Source organism: Dasypus novemcinctus, chromosome 20, assembly GCF_030445035.2.
Source record: "Dasypus novemcinctus isolate mDasNov1 chromosome 20, mDasNov1.1.hap2, whole genome shotgun sequence".
Taxonomy (NCBI): domain Eukaryota; kingdom Metazoa; phylum Chordata; class Mammalia; order Cingulata; family Dasypodidae; genus Dasypus; species Dasypus novemcinctus.
In genome coordinates, this window is record NC_080692.1 from 21,105,033 (window position 1) to 21,126,332 (window position 21,300).

The 21,300-nt window shown below is 54.9% G+C and overlaps 1 protein-coding gene across 3 annotated transcripts in view; it reads left to right on the forward strand.

The window, feature by feature from the left end:
* The window catches only part of TEAD4 (TEA domain transcription factor 4), a 73,804-nt gene that overhangs the window by 13,645 nt on the left and 38,859 nt on the right, over positions 1–21,300 (forward strand). For 2 of the 3 annotated variants that reach the window (XM_004456205.5, XM_004456206.5), the window contains exons 3-4: positions 3,434–4,037; positions 12,203–12,457. In XM_004456205.5, the coding sequence (XP_004456262.1) occupies positions 3,986–4,037; positions 12,203–12,457 (307 nt within the window). In that variant the 5' untranslated portion in view covers positions 3,434–3,985. The remainder of the gene's footprint in view (positions 1–3,433; positions 4,038–12,202; positions 12,458–21,300) is intronic. The other variant, XM_071210125.1, reaches the window with a different exon arrangement.

The following is a 21,300-nucleotide window of genomic DNA, read 5'->3' on the forward strand; positions in this document are numbered from 1 at the left end:
TTAGATCATATTAGTGAGACCACACAACTATTTGTATTTCACTCAACATGTCTTCAAGATTCATCCATGTTACACATATGTCCCAATTTCATTTCTTCTTACTGCAGCATAGTATTCCACCATACGTATATATCACATTTTGTTTATCCATTCATTGGTTGATGGACACACTTGGGTTGTTTCCGTCTTTTGGCAACTGTGAATTACACTGCCATGAGCATCATTGTGCAAATGTCTGTTCGCGTCACTGTTTTCAGTCTTCTGGATATATTCCTAGTAGTGGGATTGCTGGGTCATTCGGCGGGTCTATATTTAGCTTCCTGAGGAACCGCCAAACTGTCTTCCACAGAGGCTGCACCATTTTACACTCCCACCAACAGTGAAGGCGTGTTCCTAGTTCCATATCCTCTCTAGCACTTGTTGATTTCTGTTTTTTTAATAATGGCCATTCGGTGAGTTGTGAGATGATTTACATTTCCCTAATAGCTTGTGACATTGAACATTTTTTTCTTGTGCTTTTTGGTTATTTGTATGTCCTCTTTGGAGAAATGTCTGTTTAAGTCTTTTGTCCATTTTAAATTGGAGTGCTTACTCCTTTATAGCCAAGTTGTATGATCTCTTTATAAAGTATGGAAATCAAACATTTGTGAATATGTGGTTTCCAAATATTTTCTCCCATTGAGTGGGCTGCCTTTTCACTTTCTTGACATACCTTTTCAGCACATTCTTTTTTTAAAGATTTATTTTGTTTGTCTCTCCCCACCCCCTCGTTATTTGCACTTGCTTTGTCTGTTCGTCTGTTTCTTCTGGAGGCACTGGCAACCGAACTGGGGACCTCTGGTGTGGGAGGGAGGCACCTAATCACTTAAGCACCTCTGTGCCCTGCTTTGCTCTATCTCTGGTTGTTTTCCCTCTTGTGTCTCGTGTCATCTTGTCATGTCTGCTTGCTGCGCCTGCCTGTCGTGTCAGCTCACTGTCTTCTTTAGGAGGCAACGGGAACCGAACCGGGGACCTCCTGTGTGGTAGGCGGGAGCCCAATCGCATGAGCCACATCTGCTTCTCTCCAACACATTCTTACGCTGGAAGGAATCCCTCCCTTGCTTTCCTTCCTTCCATACACTCCCCATTCCCATCCCATCCCAAGATGGCGTGATGAACATCTTCCCAGTAAGGTTCGTCTGGATGTCCACGCTTTGCCGTGTTCTGTGGGCTTTGCTGTCCTTTTGCATTGCGTCCCAATGACAGCTCTGCCAGGCGAGTCTTCTCATCCCGTAGGAGAGATGGGGAAACAGAGGCTGGAAGAGGAGGGCTGCACTTAGCATGCAGGGCGGGTGCTCCAGCGGTGGGAATCCAGGCCTTGAGGCACCAAGGTTTCATTTGGTTTTGTTATTTGGTGAGATGGGCCTTTTCCTGGTCTCTAGCAAACCCTGGCCCTGCCTTCTTAAAGGCCCCTTGGGGTCAGTTTTTTCCAGCAGAGTCCTCTGGCCAGCCCAGCCTGTCCTTTGCTCTCCTGGCACTTGGTTTTCCCATCCTCCACTCCCCCTCCTGTCCCTTATCTTAGGGACTGTCCCACCCCTTAGGAACTTGTCTTGCCTCTTTGAACAGGCCATTTCCTTTGTCCCCTGCAGGGTCTCCTTCCCTCCTCTCCTGCCTCTTCTTTCCCTGTGCCTCCTCGTGTCTTTTGCACCGTTCTGCCCTTCAGGTATCTGTCTGGTGTGGTTTTCCCAGGGCCCTGAGCTCAGCGTCTATTTAAAATCCATCCTTCCCCCCCCCCCTCAGGTACTTGCACCTTCACAGGGCACCCTGACCCCCCCCCACCTACACACACATTAGACACAAGGACCATGCCTTACTCGAGTGTCTGCCAGTGCCCGGCGCAGAGCACTCAGTGCCCAACGTTGACTTTTGAATGAAAGGCTCAAAGGGCTGGAGCACTAATGGGGAGACGTCAGGCCTGAGAATCCGCAGGGAAGGGGATGTTCTTGGCTGGGAACCTGCTCGTTGATCCACGTGGGTGGTCACCCCCTCGAGTCCCCTCGTGGAGACGCAGCCAGGTGCTGCTCATGGCGGGTCGTGACCGCAGGCAGGGGGCAGGGAGTGCGGGGCTGAGATGTAGTTGTCACCCATGCGCTGACTCATGCGGCTTCCTGGCGAGTCACCTCTCTTCTCAGCACCTTTGTCTCCCCTGTAAATTAGAGGGCAACTTTCTCCTCTGTGGCCCTTTTCTCCCCCACACACCCTTTGCGAACTCTGTATCTCCCCTGGGACCTTGACCAGAGGCTGTGAGAGCAGCGGGGTCTTACATCCACCAATGTCGCCAGTCAATCCAGGATCTGGTTCCCCTCCCTGTTCCTCTTCACATCTAACTTGACTCCCTCGTGCTGCAGTCAGAACACTTTGCCTTCCTACGGTCTATGGAAGTGCAGGCAAAACAGGTGCAGAGGCAGTGTGGTGAGGAGAGGCGGCTTGTCGGGAAGGCTGCAGAGCTGAGGCCCTGGCCCTCCCCGAGGAGCCTCTACTGTTTCGTCTGTGGACGAGGGTACTGGTAGTTACCTCAAGGGTGTTGGGGGTCCCAGAGGTGCTGATGTGCCCATTGCCTGGCTCAGAGTGGGCTTTCAAAAGGGAAACTCTTAGAGGTAAAGCATCACTAATTAAGTAGTTTGCTTTCTGGTGAGCAGCACATCTGTGTCCCCCAGTGTCCCGGGCACCTCCTGGACTTCCAGGCTTCCACGGACGTTGGGGCGCCTGACCTCATCCTGCGGGGTTCAGCTGTGCACAGGGGAGAGGAGGTGGGGAGCACCCCTACCTGTGTGGAGGTGGGCCTCGGCCTCTGCGCCGCACCCCCCCCCGTCCTCCTGTCCGGCCAGCTGAGTGACAGCGAGCACCTCGGGGGACACACACGTGCCCTTGTCCTCAGCAGCCTTGGCTCTGGTTGATAAGGACATCGTCTTAGACACGGCAGACAGAAGGCTGACCGGCCAAGGCAGCACTTGGCAAGCACCAAACGAGTCGACTGGGCAGTAGATGTCCTGGGTCAGGGGCCGGGGAGCTGGGCTCAGGGACCGCGGCAGCGACGAGGCAGCCTGAGTTGGGCCTTGGTGCCATACTCCGTGCCCTGTGACCGCTTCCTCTTAAGCCTCTGATACTTCGTGGCACCTACACATTTACATGTCTGTCCTGCCCCCTCCACTTCCCATCTAAAGTCACTCCCCATCTAAGCCCCGTGAGGACCTGCTCCTCCTGCGTGTAGTCCAAGAGTAGGTGTCAGTAGATGTTCAAGGATGAACAGGTGGCAGGAATGAGATTCGTACAGAAGCCCATCCGCAGCAGGAAAACAAGGTGAATGGTCTCTGGGGCCGGAGGGAGGGGTGGGGGTAAGTCTGGAAGAAGGTCAGGGCCCACTGTTCTGATTGCCCCTCTCCTTTTTATCCAGGAATTACAAAATGAGGTCAAGCAGCGAGGCTTGGAGATACCCCCCACCCCCTGCCCACATCGGGGTGTTGGTACAGAGGCCCATACCTTGTGTTTCTGCTCTGGCACACGCAGCACCTCGTGGCACTTGCACATCTGGCCCCTCAAGCTAGAGAGCTGGGCCCAATCTGCAGTCTGGTCCAGTAGGAACAGCCAGGGCTGACGATGGGGGGAGCGGTTTTCTTCCCTGCCCTAAAGCGTATTGGATGGCGAAGAACTGTGCCTGTGCTGGAATAGAACGGGAGCCATAAAAGACTGGGACAGAAGACTTGAATTCCGAGACATCACTCCACTGACCCGTATAGCCAAGCCCTGCAGTGCAGCCCACCAGCCCGCAGAAGGAGTTCAGAGCTGGCACTGAAGCCGCAGGGATAGGGTTTCCAGTTGGCCGTCCTCCTGCCTTCTGCACCTTTATGCTTCTGGGCCTCAAGGATCTGGAACATTTGGATGGGTCTTCTTGGGAGAATCCCCAAGTTTTCTTTTTTCTCCAGCTCCTTAGAGGACAGGCATTGGAATGAAGGAAGTAGCGCTCTCTTTACAAGGGCCCCAGGGAGAGAGGCAGCGGGGTAAGAGCTGAGCTATGGCCGGGCGGGATGGCAGAGCCCAGAGACGAAGGGGAGCCTGGCATGGCTGGAACCTTCAGCCCAGGGCCCCCGAGCTCTTGGCGTCGGAGGAGTGTGGAGAGGGGAGGGAGGGAGCCCTGTCTCGCCTCAAAGTCGGGGACCTGGGCGCTCTGCTCGTCAGCCTCCCATCACTTTCTGGATGTCCAGGCATGTCTCATAAGCTTCCTTTTTTCTTTTTTTTAACTTTTTATTGTGGTCACTGTACATACCATATAACATTTCCTGTTTTAGCCCCTTTCACGTACACAGTTCAGAGCTGTGGACTTAGGTTCACAGTGTTGGCCTTCCATCACCACCGTCCATCACCAAAACTTTTCCAAAACGGGAGCTCTGTGCCCATTAAGCATTAACTCCCCATTTCTACCCCAGCCCCGGCCCTGGTACCCTGTGCTCGACTTTCTGTCCCTATAAATGTGCACGTTCCAGTTATTTCCTGTAAGGAATTTTAGCAAAAGGTGATGGCAGTAGAAAGGAGACTTCAGGCTCTGGGTCTGTTTCTGCCACCTTCTCGGGGCAGGTGGTTTTGCCTTCCCTGCGCCTTGGTTTCTCCATTCCTTTTCTGCTCTGAAAATGTTTTTGAAGGAGGGGTCCCGGAGAACCCCCGCTTACTGCTCTGATTATTACAAAAATCTTAGTAAAAGCCTGTCAATTCCTGCTTCTTCTGAGTAAACGGCGTCTGTGGCCTCCAAGCAGGGAGCAGGGCAGGTTTGGGGGGTGGGTTTCTGCGGGGGCTGCCTGGTGGGTTTTGGGGTTGGCCTCAGGGCAGAGCAGGAGCTCCGGGCCAGGCCTGGAGAGGCCAGCCAGGGGTTATTTTTATCCTCCAACCGGGGCACATGGCTCAGGCTTAACCGTGCCATCTGTCCCCCCCCTTCCAGGTCTCAGCCTGGCAAGCCCGCAGGGGTCACGGTGGAGCGTGTGGGGAAGGAGGAGGAGTGGGGCCGCTTCTGGGTTGGTGTTGCCTTACCCCCTTGCCCTGGCTGCGGAGCAGAGGCTGTGTGGGCGGCCTTGCCTAGAGAGGGGAGGCAGCTGCCAGGCCTGGGGCCGTGGGCAGTGAGGGCGGGGGAGGCTGGCCAGGGATCATTCTGGACCGGGGGCAGCAGGGCCACATGGCGCTGGGAGCAACTCCATTTCAGTAAAGAGTCCCGTGGCCCGGGGCCTTGGGTGACCCGCTGCCCTGCTTTCACTGGGACAGTCCCAATCATGGGGACACAGAGTGCAGGTCCTCAGAGAACCTCATCTGTGGGGCCGCGTCCGGCCCGGGGAGCCTCTGGTCCCCCCAGGATGGGTGTCCTGCTGGGCTGCCCTCCTTCCCAGCTCGCCTAATGTCGTGGCCTCCACGTCCGCCCTCCGCTTGGCTCAGGTGTTCCATCAGGGCTTCCTGTCGGGTCCGAGAAGAAAATCTGGGCTAAAGCCAGGTCTTAGGAGACCTCAGTTGGGATGTTAAGGTTTGGGGAACTATTGGGCTCGTTACGGGCACCAGGCCTTCCCCTGGGGCATTCTTTGTAGCTTAATAAAATGATGACAGTACCTATGTCCTGCTGACGCCCTGCCAGCCCCTGTCCTGGTAACATCTCGTCTTACTGACCATCACGTGGGATGTACCTCCAGAGCCTTCTGGGAACAAAGCTCGGGTGGAAGTATGCACGGTGGGTTCCGAGGCCACTGGGAATGTTCCCCGGGTAAGCGGGGGGTCTGGGTAGGGCGTGTGAACCGTAGACATTGTGGGCACGGAAAGGACCCTCTATCCCAACTAGGGCAGTCTCTCGAGTTTTACAGATGTGCAAACCCAGGCCCAGAGAAAGGAAGTGGTTTCCCACGTCACGGGGTTGGTGGAGAACTGGAACCAAAGCTCACCTCTTGATTCCCAGCCCTCAACTGTGGTTTTACCAACCTCCAAAATGAACCCCAGTGGTGTGCCGTGATCTAGACGTTTCCTGAGATTTCCTTGTGGTTCCGGAAGCTAAACACGTTTGTTCTCCCAAGGGAGACATTATTCCACAAAGAAAACCTATCAAATATCCATTCACTTTTCATTCTCTTATACAATGTGCCGAGGATTTAGCAGAGAAAGACACCTCCCTGCTGCCCTCGAGGGGTCTGAAGTGCGGTGAGGACGGTCATTAACTGGGAGATGGGTGCTAGGACACGGAGAGGGATCTGTCGGAGTGCACGGGAAGCACCTAATCCGGATTTGGCGGTGCCTTAAGGGTGGGTGGGAGTTGGGCGGGTGGAAGAGCTGGGATGGGGCGTTCCAGGCAGCAGAGGTTAGGGCTGGAGAAAGGGGCTGGCACGCTGAGGGCAAGGCCCAAGGGGTGGTTGAGTTTGGGGTCTGGGGGCGGGTGCGAGGAAGGGAGTGCAGAAGTGTGGAGGGCAGTGCAGATGGTGGGGGAGAGCGGGAACCAGTGGGCCAGGGGCCCCAGCATCGCCTCTGGAGGGTGCACTTGCATCCCAAGAGCACGGCAGAGACGTCGAGAGATTTTAAGTAGAGGATTTACTTGATCGGATTCGTAGTCTAGAAAAATCCCTCTGGGAGCCGTGAGAAGACGGGGGAGTGTGGCGGGGGCCGCTGCAGTCCCCCAGGTGCGCGCTGGTGGAGACGAGCCAGGGCAGTGAGATGGAGAGAACCGTGGATTCCGGAGAGGTTTAGGAAAGACAGGATGTGGTCATGCACTGGAAGTGGAGATAAGAGGGAAAGGGCAAAACCTGCTCCCTTTTTTGACCTTGGGGTGGGTGGTCATGCCATTTCCTGAAAAAGCATAGAGGAGGAGGGGCAGGCTTCCGCGGCGAGCTGAAAAGTTTGGTTTTGGACACGTTGAGTTAGAAGAGCTTCGCCGGTATCTGAGTAGAGACGCCTGGGAGGTAGACACTACTGGCCTAAAGCCAGGAGGGTGTTGCAGCTTTGGGCATCAAAGGATGGCAGAAGTGGAAGCTCCGGACTATGTATAGGGTTTAAGCAAGGAGGGTCAGCTGCGAACCCGGAGGAGAACACTGATGGAACCGGCCTGGCAAAGAGGAGACCCAGGGAACGAAGGCAGCAGGAAGACAGCGAGTTAGACGACTCCAGGATGGTCTTTCTCTCTCTCTTTCTCTTTTTATTTTATTTTATTTTTATTTTTAGGAGGTACCGGGGATTGAACCCAGGACCTCGTACATGGGAAGCAGGCGCTCAGCTACTTGAGTTACATTGGCCTCCTTATCTATATGTTTTGATAAATTGTTAAGCTTTGTGAAAAATCTGGTGGAATTTTTATTGTAATTGGATAGACTTTATGGTTTGAAGAGATTTGAAGAGATTCAACATCTTCGTTGTATTGTTTTCCCACCCATAAACACACGATTTCTCTCCATTTATTTTATGTATTTCAAAAAGGTTAACAGTTTTCTCTGCAAAGGTCTCCTATTTTGTTAGATTTATGACTAGATAAATTATGGCTTTGGTTTCTGTGGTAAATGGAATGTTTTCTTTAAAAAGTTTTTACCATTTGCAGAATCTTTTCAGTCTTTGTCATATTTTCTGAGAATGATGACAATTTCTTTTTTTTCTTTTTTAAGATTTATTTAATTCTCACCCCTTCCTCCCCTCCCCCCACCCCCAGTTGTCTGCTCTCTATGTCCATTTGCTGCATGTTCTTCCTTGTCTGCTTCTGTTGTTGTCAGCGGCACGGGAATCTGTGTTTCTTTTTGTTATGTCATCTTGCTGTGTCAGCTCTCCGTGTGTGTGGCACCATTCCTGGGCAGGCTGCACTTTCTTTCGCACTGGGCAGCTCTCCTTACGGGCTGCACTCCTTGAGCATGGGGCTCCCCTACGCATGGGGCACCCCTGCACTGCACGGCACTCCTTGCGCGCATCAGCACTGCGCATGGGCCAGCTCTACACGGGTCAAGGAGGCCCGGGGTTTGAACCTTGGACCTCCCATGTGGTAGGCGGACACCCTCTCCATTGGCCCAGGTCCACTTCCTGACAATTTCTTTCTATCCACTATATCTCTTTTTCTTCTCTTACTGTGTTGGCCAGGACTTCTAATATGATGTGAGTGTAAGTGTTGGAAATGAGCATTCTTTATCCTATTCATTACTTTGAAGATGTTTCAAGTGTGGCATTTATTGGTTTGGGGAAGATACCTCTTATCAGATTAAGGAAGTTTCCTTTTATTTCTAGAAATTTGCTAAGTTTTTTTTTGTGAATGCACCTTGAATTTTATCAAGGTTTTTTTCTGAATTTTTAGTTCAGAAATATGTTTTTTCCATACCTATCTATTTATCTATCTATCTAATCTAATCTCTCTACCCATCTTCTATTGTCTATGTACCTACCTCTCTATAAATACTTTTTTTAAAAAAAGATTTATTTATTTATCTCCCCTCCCCCTCCCCCAGTTGTCTGCTCTCTGTGTCCATTCACTGTGTGTTCTTCTTCTGTGAGGGCTTCTATCCTTATCAACAGCACCCGGAATCTGTATTCCTTTTTGTTGTGTCATCTTGCTGTGTCAGCTCTCCGTGTGTGCGGTGCCATTCCTGGGCAGGCTGAACTTTCTTTTGCGCTGGGTGGCTCTCCTTACGGGGCGCACTCCTTGCGCATGGGGCTCCCCTACGCAGGGGACACCCCTGCGTGGCATGGCACTCCTTGCGCGCATTAGCACTGCAAGTGGGCCAGCTGCACATGGGTCAAGGAGGCCCAGGGTTTGAACCACGGACCTCCCATGTGGTAGGCGGATGCCCTATCCATTGCGCCAAGTCCGCTTGCCTTAAATACTTATTTTTAATACTTGCATCACCACATTGGTCATCATCATTGTTATTGGTTTTTTTTTTAAAGTTAGTGTTGTTTAGATTTAGTCTTATTTTTACCAGTTGCTTTCCTTTCCTCCTTGTGTCTCATGCCTTCTTTCCATATTATTTCTATTATATTTTTTAAAGTACCTTCTTTGGTGTTTTTTTTTTTCCCAGTGAGGGTCTGTTAATGGTAAATTCTTCCCATCTTTGCCTGAAAATTCCTTTTATTTAGTCTTTACTCTTGAATTATATATATAATATATTATATATATATATAATTTTATTAGAGAAGTTAGAGGTTTACAGAAAAACCATGCAGAAAATACAGAGTACCTGTACACCCCGCACCATCCCACCTCAGTTTTCTGTATTACTAATACTTTACATTTAGTATGGAACCTTTGTTACAATAGTCCATAGTTTACTTTAGGGTTCATTGTGTGGTATGGTCCTATGGTGATTTGGTTGGGTTTTAAATTTTAGGTTGACAGTTATTTTCTCCCAGCAAATTGGAGACATTATCTTGGGTCTTCTAGACTTTCTGTTGAGAAGTTTGCTCTCAATTTTATAGTCCTTACTTTGTAGGCAATCTGCTGTTTTTCAGTCTGGGTGCCTTTAAGAGCTACTTTTTGTTTTTGATATTCTGCAGTATCCTTACAATATGTGTTTATTCTATTTGAATTTGCCCTGTTTAGGACTTCAGTATGGTTCCTGAATTGGAGGATACATATCTCTAATAAATTCTGAAAAAATTCCCTGCCACTATCTCTTCAAATGTTGCTCTACTACATAATTTATATTCCCTCTTTCTGGAATTCTAATTGGTGTATACTGAACTGTTGTATTCTGTTTTCCATACCCTGTGTCCTCATTTTTTTATATGTCTCTTATTTCTGTGCACAGTATAAAATAAGCTTTTCGGTAATGTCCTTAGATCTGTCTTCCAGGTTCTTAATTCTTTCTCTAGCTGTATTGACTTTGCTGTTAATTCCAACTATTGAATTTTTAAATTCAGTGAATATGTAATAGTTTCTGTGTGATAGTTCAATTATATCTTTGGCTCTTGGGGATCTGATCTTAGTAGATTTTGATCACAGTGGACTGCTGCCTCTTCTAGGTTATTTTGGATTATGAGATCTTCTTTAGCAAGGCTTTATCTATGGGGATCCTCTGCAGTCTGGGAGCTGTGTTTATTTTTATGAATTGGCTGGTAGTTCCTGGGCAATATAAAATTCAAATATCAAGTCCCCTTAAGGGCAGGCCAACAGTTGCAAATTCTTAGGAAATAAAATTATTTTTTATAGCTATAGCTCAGGCCAAGATAGACAACCTTTGCTTTGTCACTTTCCATGCTTTGCACTGTTTCGTCCTTTCTCTGAGGACTTGGATGTAGTTTCCAGTTCCAACCTCTCCACATCTCTCAGGTCTAAGGTCTTACCTCTAGCCATTAAATCCTTCATTGATGAGCTCAGCTTCACCTCTTGCCTCCCAGAACTCCTGTAGCATCAGCTCATTTGCTTACTGCTTAGTGGGCTCTCATTTTGGGCCTCTAGGAGTCGCTTAGCATTCTCATTTTGGGCCACTAGGGATTTTCTTTTCTTCTGAGGTCAGCTCTATATTTAAAAATGTATCTGTTACAGTTGATATATCATTTCTAAGTTCCTTTTATGAAGCGAGAGTCTTAGAATCATCTCCTCTACCATATTGCCAGAAATTGAAGTTGACACCTCTTTTTAAGAAGTTTGTTTCAGAAGGTACAGAAAAAAATGTTTTAAAGTTCATGATAGAATCAAGACCAGAATTCCAGGTGGAGGGTAAGCTAGCTTCTTGAAGATCAAGGGCCCCCTTGGACAATCCTTCATGAGAGCTTGCTTCAAAGGCCAAAGAGAGGACAGCCGGAGAGGCCTGGGGCCCAGTGGGGTTGCGATCAAGGCCCAGCTGCATCCTATACTTGCTGTGCAACCTCGGGCACGTCCTTGGCTTCTCTGGCCCTTGGTGTCCTCACCAGCAAGGGGTTGGATTTGGTTTCCCCTAGGGTCCCTGCTTTAATTTCCATGGTTAACCTCCTTCCGACTGCATAGCCGCACTAGGAGCCTGGCCGAGTTCCTCAGTTCCTCTACATCCCTTCCGGTGCCTTCCTTTGCGTCCCTGTGGAGGCTGACCACACTCACAGCTCCTCACTGTGAAGGACTTTGTCCTCTAGAGGCTGAGGGCAGGACTGGGTGGGTGGGGAGGGGCTGAGGGGTGGGGGAGGGAGAGACAAGGGAGGAAGTTCTGCCTTCAGAGGGTGCTGGAGGGCAGTGGGTGGGAACGCAGGGGTTTAGACTCCCGGGCCTGAGTTTGGGCTGGTGGACCGCAATGGCCGTGGCTGATGGGGGAGAAGGAAAGGGGGTGATGTGTGTGATGGGGAGAGGCCCCCCTTGCAGACGTGCCCTGTGGTTGGGAGAGGCTGGGGGCTCGTGGTACCCACGTGGCGGCCTCCTCCAAAGACCGCCTTGCACCTGCTGGTGTGCCCTGCTCCTTCCCAGAGTCCCATGAGTTGTATCCGGAAATTTACAGCTTGGACAGTTGGCTTCCCAGAGACATCCCTGGTTTGTCTCGTGGTCGTGGCAGGGCAGGGCTCTCGCCGTCAGCTCCAGAAGCACCAGCCTCTCACCCTGCCCTTGTCCCCACCTGGGAGAATCTGCCTTGGCTAAAAATCTCCCTTTAAAAAGAGACAGAAAGTAGCTGAGTGGTTCCCGGGGCTGGTGGGGAGGGGACTTGTGGGCTCGTTGCTTAATGGGTACAGAGTTTCTCTTTGGGGTGGTGGAAAAGTTTTGGAAACAGTGGCGATGGTGGCACGGCAAGGTGATTGTAATCAACGCCACTGAACTGGACACTCAAAAATGGTTAAAATGGCAAATTTTATGTTCCATATATTTCACCACCATAAAATTGAGAAAAATTTTATTTTAAAAATCGGAGCCTGGGGATGGAATAAGGAGAGAGCCGGCCAGCCTCTCGTTTTGCATCCTTTTTGCCCGGCACTGATTTCATGCCAGGACATCCCCTGGCATCTGGTCCTGGTCTCCTTGTCCAGGCCGCTCCGCGCTGTCGACATGGGGGGTGGCTCAGGTCTCCGGAGGGGAGACGACCTGCCCATGAGCCCAGCCTCTGGACTTCTCCCGGGTCTGTGGTTTGCGCTCGGTCCCCCGGAATCCCTGGCCTTCCCTCTACGCCCCTGCTCGGGTCAGGAGGAGCAGGCAGTCTGGGGACTCTGGCACCCCCTGAGCCCCCTGCCCGATGTCCCCACGGCTCCCCTCTTCTCACCAGCGCCTCGGTGTCTGTCCCCGCAGGTCCAACGGGTGCTCCTCCAAGCGGAGCCTTGGAGGGCAAGGCCGGCACCATTACCTCCAACGAGTGGAGCTCTCCCAACTCCCCAGAGGGGAGCAGCGTCTCGGGGGGCAGCCAGGCATTGGACAAGCCCATCGACAACGATGCGGAGGGCGTGTGGAGCCCAGACATCGAGCAGAGCTTCCAGGAGGCCCTGGCCATCTACCCGCCCTGCGGCCGGCGCAAGATCATCCTGTCGGACGAGGGCAAGATGTACGGTAAGGAGGCTGTGGGCTGGGCCGCGGACACCGCGCTCAGGCTCACGCCCCCGCCGGTGAGGCCTGGGGGACGGGGCTGGGCACGGCCACCTTGGGGTCCCCTCCGAGTAGTGGAGGGGAGGCCCTCGGGGCGTCCAAGAAGTGGACGCTGCTGCTTCTGTTCCCCAGGGGTGGCAGGCTATCTGAGGAGAAGCCTTCGAGTGGGGGTGGAGGGCGGGGCACAGAGGGGCGCAAACTGGGGTGGCTGAAAACTTGGAATATGGGGGCTCTGGGTAAGAGAGAAGATCCGCCCTGGAGCAGACAGGGAAGTCCCACTAGCCGTCCCCTGGGCAGGCACCCAGCGTCACCAACCTTCCCACTTTGGCTCTGAAGGCCGGAAAGGATGGGCTTACCAGACTCATGCCCTCAGCCATTCATTCCCTCCTTCATTCATTCCCTCTTTCATGCCACAGACACGCATTGAGCCTTCTGTGTGCCAGCTGTGGGTGGGTCAGTCCCTGCCTGGAGACTCTTCCCGGGAGGGTGTGGGAGAAAGATGAGCACCCATGGCTGTCATCCGAGGCAGGCTGGGGAGCGGGTCCCAGGAGAGAGTGAAGAGCTGGGTGCTGCTGACCGTTTCCTTAGGGAAGGTCACCTCCAGCGGGGGGCGGTCAGAAAAAGCCTTGCTCTTTGCGGGCGGTTGTGGATCCAAAACGGCGCGGAAACGCTTTCTGTCTGGCGGCCACGTGGGGCCAAGCAGGCTGCGTGGGGCCGTGTGGACTCTGGAGTGGAAGAGGAGGGCAGCTGGCGAAGCGAGAAACAAAACCGAGCAGCTGGACGATCCCCTTGGAAGGCCCCCCAGGACCCCCAGCTTCAGACAGCCATTTGGGGGCAGCGGCCGAGAGGCGCCCTGTCACTGCGTGGCGGCTCCGGTGGCCCGCGGGGGTTTCCATGCAGGGGTCCCCCACCCCCGCCCTCCCAGCACAGGCGCTTTGCGGCTGTTTAGAGGGCACTGTGGCAGTGCCGTGGGAGGGGCCCCTGGCGGCTGGCCACACTCAAATCTAGGTGTTACTGGCCCAGGGAGTGGTCGAGTGCCCACAGCTCCTCTGTTCACCCTTTACCTGTGAATGACCTGCCTTACGCGGCCAGAATGATTTCTTCCTTTCCCTCGCTGGTTGGGACACGGTCCTTTCCAGCTGGACCGCTGGCCTGCTCCTCTGTGGCCAGGAACAACTGCTCCTCTCCCTGTCCCCCCCCACCTCTGTGCTTCGCTGGGTGTGCAGAGGGGTCTCTCTCCTGTAGGCGTCCATCCCAGCCCTGCGCCAACCCCTTCCTCCTGCTCCACGATGGTCACTCCTCACTTTCAGCCCCCCGGAAGCTTCCTGGAGGAGGCACCTGTTGGGTGCCAGGTGTGGTACTGGGTGCTTTATACAGGTGATCCCCATTTAGCTGATGAGGAAGCTGAGCCCTTGGGGAATGGGTGGGTATGGCCCATGGGGCTGGGGAGGTGGAAAGGGCAGGGGGAGCTGCCAGTTTGGAGGGAACATTTTACACGGAACACGTCACAGGTTGTGCAAAACAGAAGTGTGCAAGAAGCATTCAGCGCAGGGGGAGCGCTGCAGGAGTCTGGGGGGGCCAAGGGGTGCAGAAGTGGGCAGCTCAACAGGCATACATGACTTGTGGATCAGAGACTTGGGACGCTTTGCTTTCTTTTTTTTTTTTTAAGATTTATTTATTTATTTCCCCCTCCACCCACCTCGGTTGTTTGTTCTCTGTGTCTATTTGCTGCGGCTTGTTTCTTGCTTCGCTTTCTTTAGGCATTTCTAGCCCCACTCTCCTCACGGGAGGAAATCAGGGTTAGGAGATTTACCTGCAGACACAATCCCGGCAGAGCCGTGCTTGGGAAACGCAGGGCCGCGGGCTCTGGGCAGGGCTGGCAGTGCTGGGCTCGGGGTTCTGTTTGGAGCCTGAGCAGGGCAAGCAGTGAAAGTGGTGCTTGGCAAACCGGGTCTCTCCTTCGCGTGTGAGGGGAGTGGGAGGAAGGGGGAGGAGAGGGGCAGAGGCCAGGAGCCTCTTAATTATGTTTATTACATACAAAGAGCCCTAGAGCTCCCCGAAGCCTTTGACATCCATTATCTCTTGATCCTTTCAAGGAAGGTGAGGGAGGAGTTTAATCTCCCTTTTGCAGTTGCGGAAAAGGGAGCTCAGAGAAGCCGGGAGTTTCTCCAGCATCTTTCAGCTGGTCCTGGGGGGAGCAGGGACTAGAACCCAGCTCTCTTGCCCCCCAGCAGGGTTCTGTCCCCCGCCCCGTTGCTGAGCAAGCCGGCCTGCTCCCCTCTGCCCCCCCGCCTGCGGCTTGGCCCAGCCTCAGGTGGGTCAGGCGCTGGGCAGGGGCCCGGCGGGAGGCTGCACCCCATGTCTGCTGACCGCCCCCCCGCGCCCCCACAGCACCTGTCCTCCGTGAGCACAGAGCCTGCCGGGCTCCAACGCTGGCTTATCCCCCTCTCTTCTTACCAGTCGTGGGCGTCCGGGCCAAGGCCGGGCCGTGCGGGGCGTTGGTGGCGAGGCTCCGCGCGGAACTGACCCGTCCAGCTGGGCGGTATATATAGCTCTGAGCTCAGTCCGGCAGGGCGGTGGGGCCCGGAGAGGCGGGCAGGAGCGCACCGCAGCGCTGACTCAGACCTGACCTCTCCAGCTCCTCTTCTGCCTTCTCTTCTCCCCTCAGGGGACCCGCTGGTCCTCTGCCCCATCTTGGCTTCTGGCATCCCCAAGAGCCCTGCGGGGAGCCCGGCCCAGGGCAGGGAGAGGAGTCTCCAGGCCCGGGACCCTGGCCTTGGCTTTTTGAAGTGGGATTAGGCCTGCGCCCAGCCCAGGCCACCGCGCGCCCGGGCAGGACGCTCTGCCCAGGGCCAGGCAGACATGCAGATGACACGCACAGCAGCATGGCGGATTAGCACCTGTTATTTCTGAGCTGAGTCTCCCATGCTCGTTGGCTCTGGCCCTCTCCTTGAGCACCCCTGCCTCTCCCGGCCAGCTCCTGGCCCAGCACTGCTTGCCCTCTCCTGCCCACGGCCATTTGCAGTTTTGCCCCGTCACTGTGTGACCCTCGCCCTGGCATTGCGCGTTGCCACGCTGGCCACTGACCTCCTGTGGCCCCTGTGGGCAGGCGGTGGGGTGGCAAGGGTGGAGGAGCTTCTCTCCCATCTGCCCTCACGCTCTTCCTTTCCCTCTGCTCCTGGCTCAGTGCTGGCCCTGGGCTGCCTCACTTTCTCCCTCCTGCTGGCAGAAGGGCTGCAGCTGCTCCGGGTAACTTCCTTTCTGCCTGCCGTGCCTCCTATCCTCCTGGCTCCTTCTCACTCTTTCTGGAAGTTGCTCATGAATTTCCCAAGTCCTTCTGCCTCTCCCTCTGTCTGTCTCTGCTTCTCCTCTGCTTGCTTTCTCCTTGGTTTCACTGAGCGCCCCATCCCAGGCCCCCCGTTGCTGCGAGCAGTCTTTTCTTATGAAGCCCACCTGCTCTGAGCCAGGGCGGGTCTCCAGGACTTCACAGTCTAACAAGGAGAGCAGGAGCCGCAGCTCGGGAAAGTTGGCCAACCACCCAGCAGGCACGTGTGTTGTAGGCGGCCAGGAAACCAGGGCCGGCTTGTCTTGGAAGTTTTCTTGAAGGAGGCAGCATGGGAGCTGGGTAGAGAGGGCTGGGTGCTCCAGGCAGGAGTTGGCACGGTGGGCTTGGAGGACCCCAGTGGAGGATCTGGGCACAGAGCTATCGTAGCAATGAAGGGTGAAGGGATCCCCTCATTTTATGGACGAGGAACCGGTCCCGCCACGTGGCTCGTTAGAAGCCGAGTCAGGACGAACACCCGGGCCGTGTGCTTTTCCACCTACATGGGGGGACGGAAGGTCCGGGAGCCTCCAGGGCTTTCCCTGCTGCCTTGCGGGTTCCCAGCATTTCCAAGGCCTCCTCCCCGCTTCTGGCCTAGAACCTGGTTTTCTGAGTCTCGAGGCCAGATGGCGTGCGCCTCGGTTGGCGCCCGCTCCGCCCCGATAACCAGGGTGACTGTGGGCAAGTTATTTATCCTAGTTCTGAGCTTCCGCTTCCTCATTTTTTTTTTTTAAGATTTATTTTTTTTTGTTTCTCTCCCCTGCCGTTGTCTGCTCTCTGTGTCCATTTGCTGTGTGTATTCTCGTCAGCAACACTGGGGATCTGTATCTCGTTTTGTTGCATCATCTTGCTGCATCAGCTCTCCGTGTGTGCAGCGCCACTCCTGGGCAGGCTGCACTTTTTTCACGCTGGGCGGCTCTCCTTACGGGGTGCACTCCTTGCGTGTGGGGCTTCCCTACGCGGGGACACCCCTGTGTGGCATGATACTGCTTGCGCGCATCAGCACTGTGCATGGGCCAGCTCCACATGGATCAAGGAGGCCGGGGTTTGAACCGCGGACCTCCCATGTGGTAGATGGACGCCCTATCCATTGGTCCAAGTCCACTCCCCCACTGTGTGTTCTTCTGCGTCCGCTTGCATTCTCGGCGAATCTCTGTCTCTTTTTGTTGCATCATCTTGCTGCGTCAGCTCTCCGTGTGTGCGGCGCCACTCCTGGGCAGGCTGCACTTTTTGCTCGGGGCGGCTCTCCTTACAGGGTGCACGTCTTGTGCGTGGGGCTCCCCTATGCGGGGACACCCCTGCGTGGCACAGCACTCCTTGCACGCAGCAGCACTGCATGTGGGCCAGCTCACCACACAGGTCAGGAGGCCGGGGGTTTGAACTCTGGACCTCCTGTATGGTAGGGGGATGCTCTTACCAGTTGAGCCACATCCACTTCCCACTTCTACCTTTGGGTGTGGCTGAGGGATGGGAGCACACGTTAGCTGCGCGCGGGAGATAGCTGCGCATGGGAGCTAAACGTCAGGTTGAGTGAGACGGAGAAAGGCACAGACCAAGTCCAGGGCCAGTGGAGGCCTTGAGCTTTGGGCTGCCTTCTAGGGCTTCGGTCGCAAGTGTCCTCTGCAAATAGCCTCCACCTCCAGCTCAGGCGTTTACAGCTTGGTTGATCCCTGCGGGGAGAGGCCGGGGCTGGGTTTAGGGCAGAGCTGTGGAGGCTGCCCAGGCCCCCACCTGCAGGGGGACAGCGCGGAGCTCACTGAAGCCCCTCAAATCCCAAGGCCTCTGGCCACACACAGCGGGCCAGCAGTCTGCACTTGCGGGGAGGCTCACGGCCTCAGCGTTTTGACATCGAGTAACATTAGTTACGGCAGAGCTTGTGGTCGCTGTTAGAGTTGTTGTGGGGCTGTTACAATGAACAGTAGTGACGACAGCAGCTGACTTCCCTGACCTGCTGGGGGCGGGGGCGGCACTTACCTTCCGCCACTTATTACTGAGGACAGGTAGTAGGTGTGGTTGACCTCATTTATCAGAGGAGAAACGGAGCCTCGGAGAAGTTCAGGCCCAAGTTTGGGCAGTGAGTAGCTGGTGTGCAGCTCCTCTGTGTCACGAGGCCTTGACTGAAGGGGGGCAGAAGGCCGGAGACACAGGAGGACTCAGGCCAGTGCAGGGACAGAGGGAATCAGCACGGCAGGGATGGGACATGGGACGACGTCCTGCAGACAGGTGTTTGCAGGTGGGGTCACAGTTTTGGTGTGGGGCATGACTGAGAACAAGATGGGGCGGCTGGCGGGGTATGCGTGGCCCTGGGGGTGGGGCTGGGACCCTGGCCCAGAGTGGCCCGCCCCCGGCCTGTGCGGGTGGCAGTGTCCTTGGCATCCAGCTCCCCGCTCCACACCTGCAGTCCTCACCCTGGAGCCGGGGCCCTGGGCATGAGCTAGCAGGCCCCGCGGGACACACGTCCCCTGATGGGTGGTCTGGGGGTGCATCCTTCTGGCCCGGCCCAGGAGCATTCTGGGCTTGGCTGAGACCAGCCGCTGGGCCAGGCTGCACTGAGGTCGTGTGTGACTGGTAGGCCCTGGGCTCCTCCCGGGCCTGCGTAGCCAGCGGCAGTGCTGGGACAAGGGTGCAGCTCTTGTTCCTTCCACGAGCTCGCCTGAGTATTCTCCAGCTTCCTTACTGCCGTTGCTCTCCTTCACTGGCCCTCACTGCCATGTCAGGGCCCTCCCTCTGGGCCCAGCCTTTGCTCCCTCCTCTCCTGTCCCGACTCTCCTGGTGGCTCTGGGTACCACTGGCCATGAGGGAGCAGGAGCCAGTGGGTGGGCTTTGGGGTCCAGGAGCCAGCCCCCCCTCTGAGACCCGGGGCAGGAGCAGCCTGAGGTCGCCAAGGACTTGCTTTGTGCAGAGATCTGGAGAATGGGGAAGCGGACTTGGCCCAGTGGTTAGGGCATCCGTCTACCACATGGGAGGTCCGCGGTTCAAACCCCAGCCTCCTTGACCCGTGTGGAGCTGGCCCACGTGCAGTGCCGATGCGCACAAGGAGTGCCCTGGTGCCGCTGACAAAGAATGCAAGCAGACACAGAAGAACACACAGCGAATGGACGCAGAGAGCAGACAACCCGGGGTGGGGGGTGGGGGGGAGAAATAAAAAATAAATCTTTAAAAAAAAAAAGAAAAAGAAAGAAAGAGACCCGTGGAATGGGCGATGGATCCACAGGGAGTGAGCAGAAGGGTCGGTTGTGGAGGCGGCTTGCAGCCCAGCCGGGGTGGGGGGCACCTCTGGGGAAAGGTGCCCTTGTGGCGGTCACACAGCGCTGAGCAGAGCCTGAGAAAACTTGTCTTCTAGTGGCATCTGGGACACTACCAAGCTGCGTGGCCTTGAAGAAACCACTTGCTCTCTCTGGGCCTCGTTTTCTTCTTCCTTGGGCTAGACAGGTCCAACTGGGGTCACCTGGTCCAGCCTCAGCCTCTACAAGAGGTGGCCCCATCCCCTGCTAAGGAGCAGAACTGCTGGGCAGAAGCTAAGAGTTAGGCCCTGGAGCCTTGCCGCGAGGATTTGAGTCTCAGCCGCTTGTTGGCTTGTGGTCCTGGACAGGTGTGCAAGCCTCCCTGGCCTCAGTTTCCCTGTGTATAGATTGAAGGTGATGGTAGTGAGCTGGTGTGAGGACTGAGTGAGCCAATGCTAAAAGAGCTGTGACACTCGCCGGTCGACGCACAGAGTCTGGACTGATAACAGCGGACAGTGGGCGGCACATGGCAGTGCTCAATAAATGTTTATTACGGTTATTAGCACAAGAGCAGAAGGAAGTACAGCAGCTTCCCGTGTGCATCTAGAGCTGGGTGAGAGGCCAGCTGGCCCGGAGGCAGTGGAATGGCCAGGCTGACCTCTGGAGGACCCCCGGCAGCAGGCAGGAAGGAAGCCGTTTGGGCCCCCTGGCTCAGCACCCCCACGGAAACCCAGCCCTGCACCCCAACACAGAGGGCATTCTCATCAGCTGCAGGCAGGTGGGACAGGCTGGAGCGGGTGAGGAAGTACCACTTGAAGCATTGCAAAGCCGGCATTGGACTCAGATACGACCTTTCTACACGTGCCTCTTCTGTTACTTTTACCAGACCTGTGGTTGGCGTTTGGGTTGGTGTATACTCAGGAGACCTGAATCACTGGACTGTCCATGTGACGGCCAGGCCCTGAGACTCCGCAGACTTGCGACTCCTAGCCTCTGGTTTGTTGGACTTCCCCTGGCCAGCTGACAGGGAGGTGAAGAGAGCCAACCACCGTACCAGGGAGCCAGGAGTGCCTACAGCTGCAAGCAGGAGAATTGCGTCCATCATCCGTGAGGAATCTAAGTCCCCCTTGACGTAGAGGGGGCCTGGACATAACCATCCTGGGGTCCACAGGATGGAGGAATAGAGTATGGATTAGAGTGGACTTACTGGTGTTCTGCTGTGGAACCGTTGTGATTAGTAAGGGAAGAAATTGTAGGAGGGATGTGGAGAGGGTGGCCACAGTGGCTGCTGATGGTCGGGAGAGGGAAGAAGAGATATGGTGTGGGGGCATTTTTAGGATTTGGAGTTGTCCTGGGTGGTGCTGCAGGGACGGATGCTGGACGTTGTGTGTCCTGTCGTGGCCCACTGGGTGGCCTGGGGGAGAGTGTGGACTGCAATGTGGACCACTGTCCGTGTGGTGCGGCGGTGATCCAGAGTATTTGCCAGGTGCAGTGGATGTGCCGCGATGATGGAAGAGGTTGTTGATGTGGGAGGGGTGGCGTGGGTGGGGTGGGGGATATATGGGGACCTCATATTTTTTTAATGTAACGTTTAAAAGAAAATAAAGAAGAAAAAAAAAAACAAAGCCAGACGCGGCCCCCTGGGGTTGGCGGCTGTCCTGACCTCGCTGCTGGCTGCTTGCCAGGGCCGAGAGGGCCTGCCGGAAGCAGAGGCCCCGAGCCCAGGGGCCTCCCTCATCGGGCCGGGCCCTCCGGGTGTCTGGAGTGAGGGTCTCAGCCGGTGGGCAGGGGCCTCCCGAGCTGCAGAAGACACAACCCTGGGTGAGGAGCAGAGGCCCGCCTGGGGCTGAGAAGAGCACCCGTGAGCTGAGCATCCCCTTTGTGCTGGGCCGGTGCTGGATGAGGGGCTCAGCCAGGGCCAAGCCAAGCGGGGGTCCGGCCATCTGGCCTCGGGTTTCCACAGCTGGCAAACAGGTATAATTGCCTGCCTTATAGTGGGGAGGAGGGGGCATTGACAGAAGTGAATGAGGCGTAAGCTTCAGGACCCCTTGCTCGTGTGGGTCCCTAAACTTAATTTTTAAAATAGCTTTATTGAGGTATGATTTACATACAATAAATGGTACATGTTTAAAGTGCACGATTTGAATTTTGACACAGACATATACACCCCTGAGGCCACCACTGTTGTCACGCTAGTGAACCTATCACCCCAAAGTTTTATTTTTTTATTTTTTTATTTTTTTATTTCTCTCCCCTCCCCC